General features: G+C 41.8%; 1 protein-coding gene across 2 annotated transcripts; it reads left to right on the forward strand.

The window, feature by feature from the left end:
* Positions 1-204: 204 nt before the first annotated feature.
* On the forward strand, positions 205-13,485 carry lrrc40 (leucine rich repeat containing 40). Of its 2 annotated transcripts, XM_028403022.1 has the most exons (15): positions 205-399; positions 5,333-5,511; positions 5,727-5,800; positions 6,260-6,389; positions 7,182-7,305; positions 7,627-7,766; positions 7,868-8,040; positions 8,213-8,303; positions 8,716-8,761; positions 8,895-8,997; positions 11,473-11,580; positions 11,653-11,763; positions 12,285-12,362; positions 12,742-12,927; positions 13,114-13,485. In XM_028403022.1, the coding sequence occupies exons 1-15, from the start codon at positions 258-260 to the stop codon at positions 13,217-13,219; spliced, it is 1,791 nt and encodes a 596-aa protein (XP_028258823.1). In that variant the 5' UTR covers positions 205-257; the 3' UTR covers positions 13,220-13,485. The 2 variants fall into 2 exon arrangements, 1 of the variants encoding a protein (XP_028258823.1); XR_003670468.1 differs by lacking the exon at positions 13,114-13,485 and having other exon boundaries at positions 11,653-11,729; positions 12,742-12,882.
* Positions 13,486-14,016: the final 531 nt, after the last annotated feature.

Consider the following 14,016-nt stretch of genomic DNA (forward strand, 5'->3'; position numbering starts at 1 on the left):
AGCCTTGCGAAAAGTTTGGAAATTGTTCTTTTGTTTATTGAGCTACTGATTAAATTCGTCCTTTTTAAAGGGGGTGCACTTATTTATGCGGAATACTGTATATATATTTTTTCTTTGTAGAATCTCCTGTCCACTCTCACACAAAGTCCAGTAGGTGGCGGTAAAACCGCCAGTAAAGCTCAGAGAAGCAGAAGCAGAAGAAGAAGAAGAAACAGCAGCAACAACGAAAACACTGTGGGTTCGTCACCACGCAGACAATGTCTAGGTTCAAACGTACAGATAATGTAGACTCTATTGCGGGATTCCGGACCGAAAAGATCGACCTTGTACCCAATGGGCTCCTGAAGGCAGCCAGGAAGAGCGGCCAGCTCAACCTGTCGGGCCGAGGGCTAGTAGAAGGTAATGTTCATTGTTTTGCTAGTCCACAGCCATTCCAAGTTTCATAGCGAAATCAAGAATCGTCGCCAGATCTTGGCGAGCCACAGAGGCCACGCCCTTTAAGTTAGAGAAAAGCTTTTGATAACTTTTGATCAGCAGGTCCTTTAGGTCACATCCAGTGAATATCAAGTCATTCTGGGGAAATCCTTAGGAGGAGTTCGTCCGCATAACAATGGTGGAAATCGCTGAAATTTGAACGCCAAAATCAAAATGGCTGACTTCCTGTGTGGTCTAGATCAATGGTGCAAGAGACTTTTATGTGCGTCTGGACGTGTTCTGTGTGTGTGCCGACTTTTGTCTTGTGTGCCGACTTTTGTCTTCCTACTCCAAAAAAAAGTTTCGAAATTTCAAGGGGGCGCCCCGCCCACTTACGAGACCCCCATCAGTTGCTAGGACACGCCTCTGTGAACGTGTGTATGAATTTTCATGATCATAGAAGGTCATTAAGGTCATTAAAAACCCAAAATGGAATCTCACGGCGAAGGATCGACAGTCATCGTGCCGCCACACAGACGCCATTGCACGCAGCTTCACGGCCTTTATAGTGTAGCTTCACCAACTAGTTGGAAAGTTCCAGAGGTGAAACAAAGTTGATGTGCCAACTATGTAGGAGCAGTACACATCAGAGTAAAAAGACATTTCCTGTTACCAGCAGGGGGCGCCACAAGTAAGTCAGGGTTTTGACATATGGAGGCGTTCAGAGTGGAATCCTCATCATGCTCATAAAGTTTGAAGACGTTTGGAGAGCAGTTGGAAGTCTGTGGCGAAATCATGAATCGTCGCCAGATTTTGGTGAGCCACAGAGGCCACGCCCTGTAAGTTAGAGAAAAGCTTTTGATAACTTTTGATCAGGAGGTCCGTTAGGTGACCTCCACTAAATATCAAGTCAATCGGGCCAGATCCCTAGGAGGAGTTCGTCCGCATACCAGTGGTGTAAATCGCCATTTTCCAACCAAGATGGCGGACTTCCTGTGAGGTTGAGCAAAATCGTATCATGTGCAATTAAGCTGCCGAGAATCCACGATACGTTTAGTCATTGTGCTCCTTACGATCAAAGTAAGCGCTGGAAGAACGTAACGCAGGTGATTTGCACAGACATACATTTAAATGTGGAATTGTCCGGTTTGTTTGTTTGTTTTTTCTGCTGCTGTTCTACAGTATGAGTGAAAACATGCACTAGTGTTTGACATATTCCAGTCACAGGTACATTTGCACAGACACTTATTTGTCCTGTTTAATTTTAATGTTGATATGCACTGCTCTGTGACCTTAAGATAAGAACATTTGAAGGACAAAGTCACTTTAAATGTTTGCTTCATTATTATTTTGAAGCCGTTTGTGCATTGTGCATCTGTTGTCAATAAATATTTCCAACATGGCTGTAGGGCTGAACGATTTTAAGAATAAATTGAATTGCGATTTTTCTGGCAAATATTGCGATTTCGATTTCATCCACAATTTTTTTAGTTTTTAGTGCACATGAGCATTTGCAAAGATCACATAAACTTACATCATACCTAGGGGTGGGCGATATGGCAAACGTTTTATATCACAATTCTTTAATGATAAAATCACGATCACGATTTTATCACGATTTGTTTTTACATTGACACTAATTTGCATGTTTCTGTGTAAATGACTTCAGGTAGCCTACTCTGTCACTTCAGTAGATCTAAAAGTAAACTCTGATAACGTGCACTCAGTATTAGTTTTAATAAACATGAAAATTTAAATAACAATTACAGAACAACATAAAGTTTTATTTCAAATAGGTTAAAAAGAAGACTAATGTAGTTCTGTAAAGTGTTATTCAACAATCATTTAAACAGACTGAAGTGTACCTCCTAAGGTTAAACAATAAATACAGTATTGAGACTTAATTAACTCTTAAAGTTCAATGTGATTTAGAACACATGATCAATGTGTTTCATTTAATGGGAATCATATCTAAGGAAAAACGGAGCTGCTGCTGTCACCTCTGTCCACCGTTTACTAGAGTCCTCATATGGAGCCTCTTCATCAAATGCCTGCGTTATTGTTTTGGTGACGTCATTAGCTGCTGCCTCTGTCTGCATCGGATGTACACACTCCCACTGCACACACAGGTGTAGAAGAGCTGCTGACGGCACAACAGCAGCGAACCTGAATATAACGAGCTGGTAATGTTCAGAGAGCATTATAATACATTCGCATACCTTCCACTGCGACACAAGTCACGCGCACACACAGAAGATGCACCGCTGCTGCCAGCAAAAACAGTACCGAACATAAAGGTGGAGTTAGTTTTAGGGACCAGTTCCTCCGTTTTCTTTTCGTTTCAGCCGTAGCATTTGACAAAACAAAACCTGATTCAGTTAGGAGCAGTGCAAAAAACCGTGGCCGTGACGATCTCAAAATCGCGTTGTCTGAGATCGCAATTTTCGGTCTAAAACGATAGATCGTTCAGCCCTACATGGTTGGTTGCCTAATCACTACTTACCAGCTTAACCTGTTAAAATAAAGTAGTTAACTTGACTGATGATTTGTCAGTATCATTTTAGAACAATGTGACGATTTAGAGTCAAAAACATGTAAGTGCAATTGTTATCAATTAATCATCAAATGAATCGTTATCGGCTAAATGCCACAATTAATCGTGATTAATTTTTTTGCCAATATCGCCCAACCCTAACCTACGCCAAACTAAGCCAAATGCGAGAGGGGTTTTGAAAATTTCAGGGGGTGCTGTAGAGCCATTTTGCCCCGCTCATTTGCAGCGACCACAAAATATCAAATTTTTCGCCACCCCTGACGAGTGTGCAAAGTTTGGTGAGTTTTTGGGCATGGAAACTGTGGTTAAACAGGCAGGCAAATAATTGTAATAGGGCCTTTGCACCACTCAGTGCTTGGGCCCTAATTAAAGCTGCAAGCAGTGATGACGGGCCCTCGCACTCTTTGCGGTACGCAGGACCAGCAGCCATCACCTCCCCTATTGTCCCACGTCCTCTCTCCCCTGGTACCGGCACAAGCTGTGGTCTGCAGGGCAGAAGAGTACACCAAAACACACATATACAAAATACAGGTCCTCTGGCCAGTAGCTGGCGCAGTGACTGTAGCATATCAGCATATCACAGCGTGCAGAGTCAGATGTTCAGCATGACTGTGAAGTCCACATTGGATCAAGTATGTGGGAGATACAGCCACAAAAACATCTATTTCCTGTGCGTTGGCGAAGGGCCAGACTGTATGACGAAGTGCTGTGTTTTTGATAACTTTTGGTCCCTAACCGCTTAAGGGCAAGGGCACCAATTTTCAGCCCTATCAAGCAATTCCCTAGGAGGAGTTCGCAAAAGTGCGGAGAGTGCAAAATGGAAAATGGCGTGTTTTTTTTTTTTAAATGGCGGACTTCCTGTACATCATGGAATTTTCGTCCAAGAGGCTTCTTTTCTTGTCACAAGGCGATACATCAGTGTACCGAGTGTCAAGTCTGTAGCAGTTGCGGTGAATATTTTCACACTTTAGGGGGCGCTGCAGAGCCATGTGGCCACGCTTGTCAATGGCGACAGTGTCAGGTCATGATTTTGGTCAGGGGAGAATTTTGTGACAAGTTTGAGTTTTTGAGCACGTTCAGGGGCAAATTCACGATACCTTGGGCGGAACAATTATCTGGAATAAACGCTTGCATTTCAATAGGGCTCTCGCACATTTCGTGCTCGGGCCCTAATAACCCTCCCGCTGACCTCGGGCGGGGGGAGACAAAGCCCCCTGAGGACATAGGGAGGAGGGATAGGGGGGGCGTTTTAAAATCGCACTCCCCCTATTCCCCGGGCCCTCAGCCGCAGCGCCTATTCCCCGGGCCCTCAGCCGCAGCGCCCTCTTGCGGCGAAACCCAATTTCCAAGTGCCCTTTCAGGCACCCAGTACACCCAGCGTCCGCGCGGGGGCGCTGTTTCTCAGGAACACTCAGCAAGGACGCGGGGTGTAGCTGACCCCCCCCGGGGGGGGAAGGGGGGAAGGAAGGTAGAGGGAGGAGGCCTGAGCGTCCTCCCTCTCTTCCTCCCTCTCTTCCTCCCTCCTGCTATAGGGATGACCCCGCGCTCAGGCCTCCTCGCTCTCTCTGTGTCTCTCCCTCCCTCCTGCTAGGCAGGGGTAGGGATGACCCCGCGCTCTTCCTCCATCCTTCCTCTCCCAGCGCTCAGGCACATACAGACCCCGAGGAGACTGGGAGAAGGATGGGTGCGGGGCTATCCATCCCCTCTCTTCCTCCATCCTCTCCCAGCGCTCAGGCGCACATACGGACCCCGAGGAAGAAGGAAGGGGGGGGTTAGCCGTTCCCCTCTCTTTCCCCCCCCAATCCTCTCACCGTCTCTCTCTCTCTCTCTCTCTCTCTCTCTCTCTCTCTCTCTCCCTATATCCCCCGCCCCCCCCCTTGCCAGCGCTCAGGCACACATACGGACCCGAGGAAGAAGGAGGGGGGGGGGTTAGCCGTTCCCCTCTCTTTTCCCCCATCCTCTCACCGTCTCTCAGGCACACATACGGACCCCGAGGAAGAAGGAAAGGGAGGGGTAGCCGTTCCCCTCTCTTCCTCCCCGCCGGGGTCGCTCGGGGTCGCTCGGACCCCGGAGAGCCGGAAGGAGAGCGCCTCCAGGCCTACGGGAGGGATAAAGAAATTAAATTACAACATATGAAAAATAATCAAGAAACAACACACAGGAGAACCCAAGAGCAGGAACGATTACCTAGAACAAAGGATTAAATCACCGAAAAAACTTGGATCGTGACAATGTCAATATGAAAGGATACTAATAAAAATTATATTATAATTCTTGTATGTGTTTTAGTGTTTTCTTTAGAAAAACAAAGGCAAACCACTGTAATAATAATGTGTAATAATAACAATATTGTGTATGGCTCAGTTCCTCAGAATGTGTACCGTCTAAATATTGACACACCGGAGGAAGCCAAAAATGTGGAGTTTGGAGCATCAGATTGCTGGTGGGAACAAACCGACCTCACAAAATTGCTGCTGTCATCCAATCAGATTACACAATTGTCTGATGACATAAGACTGCTGCCATCACTGACTACGCTTGATGTAAGTATCATTAACCAGTTAGTTGGAACCCTGACTCAACAACTAATGACTTTGACAATTCAGCTTTTATAATGTGGCTTTTGGCCTAACATTTTAAATTCCTATAAAACTATAAACTAGTGGTTGACAAGTATTTTCTAAAAAAAAAAAAACATGGGAGAGCACCTTTATTAACTAAGATATCACATAATTTTGTTAAATTGTGTTTCTAACAGCTTCATGACAACCTGCTGAGCAGTTTGCCTAGTGCTTTGGCAGAACTAAAGGAGCTCCAGCAATTGCACCTCAGGTAAACACACACAAACAGGCAGTGTCAAGCTGAATAATGTGAAGAATTACTTGAGTGCAGAACACAACCTTTTACATATAACGCACAGCACCTTTACTAACAATAAAGTTTCTGTGAATAGACATTTACCAAAATGTTGATATGTATGGAAATTATAATAATAATTGGAAATAAATGACAGTGACACTCCACAGACCATGTGGTATGACATCATAGACTACCTACTTTGATTTAGATTAATAAGCCCACATTTGGATAAAATAACTTGGTCTTACTGAAAAACATTGAGGCTCCTGCCACATGCAAGAGAAAACACTACAGCATCTTACTACAATTTATTTATTATCTATTTATGTGTAAAGTGTACTCCATGCATCTTTTAAATTGTCATGTGAATAAATATAGTGTGGTGAGTTTAATTGAACTGAATGGGACTAACCACTGCTGTGTGGTTTCCAGTCACAATCAGCTGTCATCACTGCCAGAGGAAGTGTGTACTCTAGGAAACCTCTGTAGCCTCACACTGCAGCAGAATCTGCTGGAGAGCCTGCCAGAAGAACTGGGACAGCTAAGGAACCTGACTGAGCTGGTAACAAATCCTTACAGTCTGTAGTTGTGATGCACAGATCACAACTATAGGACATTTGAATCTGCATGCAGGCACCTGCTACTACTCTGCTACCTGCTTGTATTTTCATAACTTTTTTGTAACAATAGATAAATACAAGTGAATACAATGTGAATGATGCACACCAATCCCTGTTTTTATCTGTAGGATAAAATACTTTATACATATGCATAATTATTTTTGCCATTTGTTTACGTACCAGAGCACAATGATAAATGTGCACATAGCTTCTAAGGTTCCTACTATGAAAAGTTGAGAGACATTAGTCAGAGAGACACCTGGCACAGCAGTAATTTCATTGATTATTCTGACATGAAGAAAGAATCAAACAGACAAGGGCAGCATTGTGAGCATCAGCAGCACTGCTGACTTCAGATAGGTGTCACAGTTTCCCAGCCTTTGTTTTTTCCGAGCCTTGTCTGAGCCATTGCACTTGGCGTTTTTTGGTGTTGGCTCAGTTATCTGCTGCCATACAGATTAGGTTTCTGTACATACGAATATAACCTTTTAACCTTTTACATTTTCTGCCAGAAAGTCCTTATTGTTTTCACTCTTTTGATAGTTAGCCTACATTGGCTAACCTCCACTTGAGTCTATTGCTACACTGGTTGGTTGGCACCTGAACCTTCCAACCCTTGGATCAACCGCAGGACCTCTGGTCATAACTGTGTTGTGTGTGTCGTATGTGTAGTGTTCATGTTTCTTATCTGCTTTGTTGTGATTGACTGACTTAATTGTTATGATTGACTGAAGGACTTGTCTAACAACCGTCTGAAGAGCTTGCCCTGCAGCCTCGGCTGTCTCACTCATCTGCGGAAAATCAACCTGTGCCATAATAAACTCAGCTGTCTGCCTGACAGCATAGCCCAGCTCACAAGTAAGATATCATATATGAAAAAAGAGGTTGGACCATTTTTAATAATATACACATAGTTTTCAACTGATGACAGATCAAAGAGTCAGATCAACCTTTAGCATAGTAATATACACACAACATACTATACCTATACTCTATGGATCAATAAAGTCCTATCCTATTTTATCTTAATAAACATATATTCATCCACATTCACAGATGATTTGACAGTGTGAATTTGAAAATGACTGAAATCACAGTGAGTTTCTGCTTTGTCTCCAAATATAGCTGTTACATTCTTAGTATGAAAGTAAATTGTGCTCTATTTGACTGATTTGGCAGATGTTGAGTTGTTGGACTGCAGCAACAACCAGCTGACTGACATTCCCTCCAGCCTATCACAGATGCTCGCTCTCCAGCAACTTTATCTTAGGCACAACAAACTTTGCCTATTGCCAAAGCTGCCTGCACCTGTACTTAAGGTAAATTTTACACTTTTTACACAACATTACACTTATTACTGAAGGCATATTTGTTAGTCATCCAATGCTGTGCGTGTGTGTGCCTGCATGTCCGTTTGTAGGAGTTGTATCTTGGCAACAACCAAATTGTACAGTTGGAGACAGAGCAGCTGGCTTGCCTGACTGCCATATCTCACCTAGAGCTCAGAGACAACAAGATCAATGTCCTCCCTGAACAGATCACCTTACTAAGCACGCTCACTCGCCTTGACCTCACCAACAACAACATTACTACGTAGGTGCCTCACGCCATGACCACTTACATCATAACCACACAAACGACCACTCTTTGCATACTCAGCTTGTTTTTGTAATACTGGTATATAAAGTATTTTTTTCGTTTTATGTGATATTCTGCATTATTAGTGTGAGTGTTAAAAAAAGATTTTTCACATAAATTGTGTCAGTCTTCCAGCATCTCTTAGCCTGCTTCCCAACCTGAAGGTGTTGCTGTTGGAGGGAAACCCTCTACGAGGACTTAGACGAGACCTTCTCACTGTAGGTGACATTAGTCACTCCACCATTGTGCCATTTTAAAGCATAAAAATAGTATCAGTGGCTTGGTCCCACAATGCTGGCCCTTTTCTTTTACAACACAACATTTATGTGATTGTCTCTGCAACACCAATGCCTTGCCAAAACCTTCAACATAACAAGGGGTCCATGATTGTTGTGAACATTCCGCATTATAAATGTAGCATAATAAATGGCAGTCTTTAGTGAGCATTGAACAAAAAGATAGTAGCATATAGTGCACTGATTTAGTGAACCCTATGTATGATGATGATAGAAATGTTTAAAGAAATCTGACTAATCATTTTAGTGTCAGTATTTTATGAAAATAATTTGGTTATGCTCACTAGAGCATTTGTATTAAATGCAATCTCTCTTTACCTGTGCGTTCATACAGAAAGGAACCAATGAACTTCTGAAGTATTTAAGAGGAAGAATCAAAGGTAAATTGGCCCTTTAAAGTTGCTCGGACTGCAATTGTTGCAAAAGGCATCTTCATCAAATTGTAGTCTGCTATGTGTGTGTACATGCACATGTTCATGTGTTGTGTTTTTGTGTACTGTATGTTACTTGTAGATCAGCCGGAGAAGGCAGATGAAGGACAACCAGCAATGATGTTACCCAGCCAGGCAGTGGCTAATTTACACAACATTAGAACTCTCAAGATATTGGCATACAGGTTAGTGATACACACCTGTGTCAACAACATTGTGAGTCTTTTGAGTAAATATATTTGCACTTAAAGGTAGGGTAGGAGATTTTGAAAACTCAGTGAGAGTCAGCCAGATTTTGAAAGTAAACACTCGCTGCTTTCTCTCGGAGCTCACCCCAAAGCCACGCCTCCCATCCAGTCTGTGACTTCGGCCATCATGCACGTACCTCTCTGGTGCGCAGAGCAGGAAGAGAGTGACAACCAGCCAATACTCCGCGCAGGTGCGCCTCGTAGGATTGGCTGATGTTTTTAGTGTTTTATAGCTTCCACAGATGATTCATATTCTTCGTTTTAAAGCGAAACTGCCGAACTAATTGGTTGCTCTCGGCTTGTAAAGAGAAGTTACACTAATTTAATAAAAAGTGCCTCAGAATGAAATCTCCTACCCTACCTTTAATAGACTAGGGCTATGTAGACTGCGAAATGTATGACATTTGATTTTTGGTAATTTGTTAAAAAAAGGAAATACATTTACTAGAATATCTACACCATTGCTCTTTTCTGCTGAAAATCTCACCAGTGACCAATGATGAGTTGAACCTGCCTATTATTAGATTACGGTACTTAATTGGACCTGAAGCAGCTTCATCAGTTCTAACTGGTTGGTGGGGAAAGAGGTTTACCTGTTAAAGCTGATGAAGCTGCCTGAAGGAGCAGCGCAATGTCTTCCAAAAAAGTCAATTTGCCTTGCTTCAACCTTTACCATCTGCATGCTCAGTAATCGCTTGACTGCTCTTATACCAGGGGTCTCAAACTCAACCTACCTGGGGGGCAGCTGGGGGTAGAGTCTGGGTGAGGCTGGGCCACATTAGGTATTCCACAAACAAAAGGGTTTCAAATATTCCAAAAAAGTCCAATCTTCTCAATTTTTATTAATAACAGGTTAGAACAGGGATGCAAATTATGGATTAATTCATTAATCGTTAGTTAATTGACCTTATCGATCGATTAACGATTCATTGATAAGCGGGGATTCTCCTGGGCCTGAATTTCTCTCAGTTTCACTAAGATTAAAAGCTAAACATTGTTTACTAAATTAAACTGCATGTCATATTCCTTGAGTGATTTGCTGTACCATTGGGGATACAGTACAGACTATGACATTTATGTAGGCTAGTATAACAAAATCAATTGTGAATAGAAATTAAATAAAATGCTTTAACATGAAAATACGTTGTTCACTGGCTCAGCTGTTGCATGTTAAACATAAGGGACATAAAATAAATCCTGAATAAAAAGCTAAACAAAATATTATCTTTTATTAACCTAGTGGGCTATTTACAAGTAAAACATTAGTAGCAGCACCTATAATCTCCTGTAATCTGAGAAAGTTGACTGTAAATTTACAAGGCCTCCTTTAGAACAGTCACCTCTCCTGAAACATAAACACTGCTGTCTGAATGTGTGGTTGCTCTTCATAGCACACAGACATGTCCAGGAGTCAGGCATGTGTGCAGCATCCTGATTAAAAAGAAAGAAAGAAATTCCAAGTACTTCATGGGACCTGAGTATTCACAGCAAGCAATGAAAATGCAGAGTATCACGCGGCAGTCTCCTACCTTAATCTATTTTGGGACTATATTCTGACAGAGCACTGCTACATGCACACAGAGATCACGCAGCACCTGAAAACAAAAACCGTTAACATACCAGCATGGCTAGGCTGATGATAACTTTCCAACAGACAGCGCGTTGCTTGACAGTTTTCAATGCGCCTACTCTGTCTGCTGGCGGGAGTGTGCTCACGTGTGTGCGCACGCCTATGTGTGTGTTGGGGCGGAACTCCACTGTGCACAGTACGGAGAGCAGCCGAGAAATGCGCGAGCATGTGACAGAAACAACACACCGAGCAGAACTGAGGCTGCCACTCTTTCAAAAATCCCAAACTAAATATCAGAGGAATACTGCCGGGGCAATTAATAATAAAAATAAAACGCACAGGGTTAGCCACAGCAAATAAGTGTGTGTGAGAAAAATGTGCGGGCCGCACTAACTAAACTTTGATGCATGATGATGCTCATGAATACACATGAGTACTGTATCTGTATAAGAGAGGGGCCACCAAATATGGGCTCCTGGGCCGCAAGTTTGAGACCCCTGTCTTATACAGATACAGTACTCATGTGTATTCAGTCAGTTTTCTTGTGCACATATAGAATTAACTCAGTTACTGGTTTTTTAAGCATAAATGAATGTAATAAAAGTCTTTTTAATTTTGTTCAATGTCAATGTATTGTCTGGAAACTCTTGAGAGAAATATGGATCTGCAAAACTGTGGAATGGAACAGAAATTGTGTAGGAACCCTGAATGTATGTGATACATTTCAGTTATGTACTTGGACTCTATATTGTCAATTTAGCCCAACCATATTGTTTGTAACACAGCAAATTGATTCTGTGTTGGTGTGCTGATACATGTTGGCGTGTGTGTGTTTTGTTCAGTGACAAGCTGGCCTGTAGTATTCCAGATGAAGTGTTTGATGCTGCAGCAAATCAGGCTGTTGCAACAGTTAACTTCAGCAAGAACCAGCTGACTTCCATACCTTCCAGGTACAGAAACACACACACACACACACGATCACTGTGTGACTGAAGACGATTCATACTGTGTGCTGTGAACAGACTGCTGGACTTTCACTCGTCACTGTCAGACATCAATCTGGGTTTCAACCGACTGACTTGCTGTTCTCCTGACATAGGCAAGTTACTGCAGCTGATGCACATTGATCTCAGGTATACACACACACACACAGTGGGTTTTGTCTCTGCTTGGATACAGTTAGGGCTGTGTTGGGACTGTGGAAAAACTCTTCATCGAATTTACATTTGTTTAATTGGAGTTAGTTTTATAAAAATTTTGGAATGTAAAATTAACTTATTCAAGAGAGAATCAAATGTGTTAATTTCAGTATGAAACATAAAAAGCAGATGTTCTTCCGTCACTAATGATAATTAGTAACTGTAGTACCCCCTTGCATATTTGCAAATCAAAATTTGTAGTTTCTAAAGGAAGTTGTTGTTTCTTTGCACACTATAGATGTTACTGCTGCATCACTATCTGTTTTTTAAACTACAGGGTGGCCCAAGCATTGTGATTACAGAACGTGTGTGTTTATAAAAAATATAGTGGTATTATTCATGTGTATTATTCTTAATACATGAATAATACCACATTTAAATTGTATTTAAATTAAGTCTTATTCAATTCAGTATAGTGTTCATATTGCATGCATATCCTGTCATTGTTTTTTTAGGAGTAACCAGCTGAGTGATTTACCATCTGAGATGAAGAACCTATGTAGACTGCGCTCCATTATCCTTAATTACAACAGGTAATTTCACCAGTTTCCCTCGATTTTAAATCCTTTATATCTGCAAAGTCCTGCAACCTCCAGAGGAGTAGAGAAGAGAAAGCAACTTGACATCAGTCATATGCAGCTGTTATCCATGGACCATGTCAATGCAATACCTAAACTTCAGATCAAATGTTGTGAGTGTTGAGAATGTTGACTGGGAAGCAGCAGACATGTACATCAGTTGCATTTCAAATGGCAGTGACGTAGGAATGGTAATGACCAATCTGTTGTCCAGGCTCCCTCTTGCTGTAGCATCTGTGCTGGTGTTTTTCTTTGGAAAACAAAGATATTCAACATTGCTTATTTGTACTGTATTTTTTACAGTGTCCACTTTCGATCTGTGTACTGTTCGCAGGTTTAAGTCCTTTCCTGAAGTCCTATATCAGGTAATTTCCCTAGAGACGGTGTTACTGGGTAATAACCAGGTGTGTTCAGTGGATCCTAGTCGTCTCACAAAACTGGTCCGTCTGTCAACACTGGACCTGTCAAACAATGACCTGCTGAGCATCCCTCCAGAAGTGGGCCTATGTACCAGCCTCAGGTATTTTTCACAATATGTGCTTGCATATAAATGGGAGCTCTTCTCTGCAGGGTCACTGATTCTCATACTGTCTCTTGTTCTGAGGTGTAGTTTAATAACATTTCTATAAAAATATTTTTTTTGTGCCCATTCTGTGTCTGATGTGTTTAGAGTTTATTGACATTATGAGTCTATCTTTTGGCTCAGGTGTCTCTGTCTGGAGGGAAATCCTTTCCGCACCCCCAGAGCCGCTATAATGGCAAAAGGAACGGATGCATTATTGGAGTATCTGCGGAGCCGGATACCTACATGAATCCTAGTGTCTTTGACAGAGCTCCATGCTACCAACAACCATTTATATTATTGTTCACATTTTAGTGCACTGCATTTGTATGGAAAGTCCACGGTGTGTGTAGTATGACAGTGAGTTCTGTAGCAATGATCTTGATTTATTTTTCTGAAAGTTCAAATTGTAGCATGCAGATGTAATTGAAAAAAAATCTCCTTTATCAGTAAAGTTGTTGCAATCAACTATAATGATTTTTGTGAAGTTCATAAACCCATATTGGTAACAAGTAATGTTATGAGTTCTGAGTTTGTTACCCAACAACATATTTTTTCTGCATGAAGTGAGTTGTATGTGAGTCACATCCAATCCAACTTTATTTATATAGCACTTTAAAAACAACAAGGTCGGCCAAAGTGCTGTACACAGCCTGGCAAGGTTAGATTATTAGACGTGTTTCAAGCAGAGTGAAGGAGTGAAGGACGCATTACAGTGTTGTAAACATCTATAATATGGAACAAGAAATGTATTAAAATTCACATATTAATAATTTTTCAATTAATATGTGTTAATAAATGCCACAGTGAAGGACATTTTTATGAATGTATCTTAGTGCAAGATAAGATAATCCTTTATTAGTCCCTCACAGGGGAAATTGACAGTGTTAAAGCAGGTAAGATAGAATGCATGGTCACAGATTATCATTGTTGACGTGCTGAAATTCCTGTTACAGGTACACATCTACAACAGGCACTGTATTATTATTATCTGCACTTCATCTGGGATAAAAAAAAAATTAGCACATAGCACATGTGTTCAGTTTT

The sequence above is a fragment of the Parambassis ranga genome, chromosome 4 (genome assembly GCF_900634625.1).
Source record: "Parambassis ranga chromosome 4, fParRan2.1, whole genome shotgun sequence".
In the NCBI taxonomy this organism is placed as follows: domain Eukaryota; kingdom Metazoa; phylum Chordata; class Actinopteri; family Ambassidae; genus Parambassis; species Parambassis ranga.

Excerpts from the sequence above, each read along its gene's own strand:
- lrrc40 (XM_028403022.1), top strand. The coding sequence starts at position 258 with ATGTCTAGGTTCAAACGTACAGATAATGTAGACTCTATTGCGGGATTC. Across the intron at positions 7,767-7,867 it reads TGCCTGCACCTGTACTTAAG|GAGTTGTATCTTGGCAACAA; the intron begins GTAAATTTTACA and ends GTCCGTTTGTAG. Across the intron at positions 8,762-8,894 it reads TTTAAGAGGAAGAATCAAAG|ATCAGCCGGAGAAGGCAGAT; the intron begins GTAAATTGGCCC and ends TGTTACTTGTAG.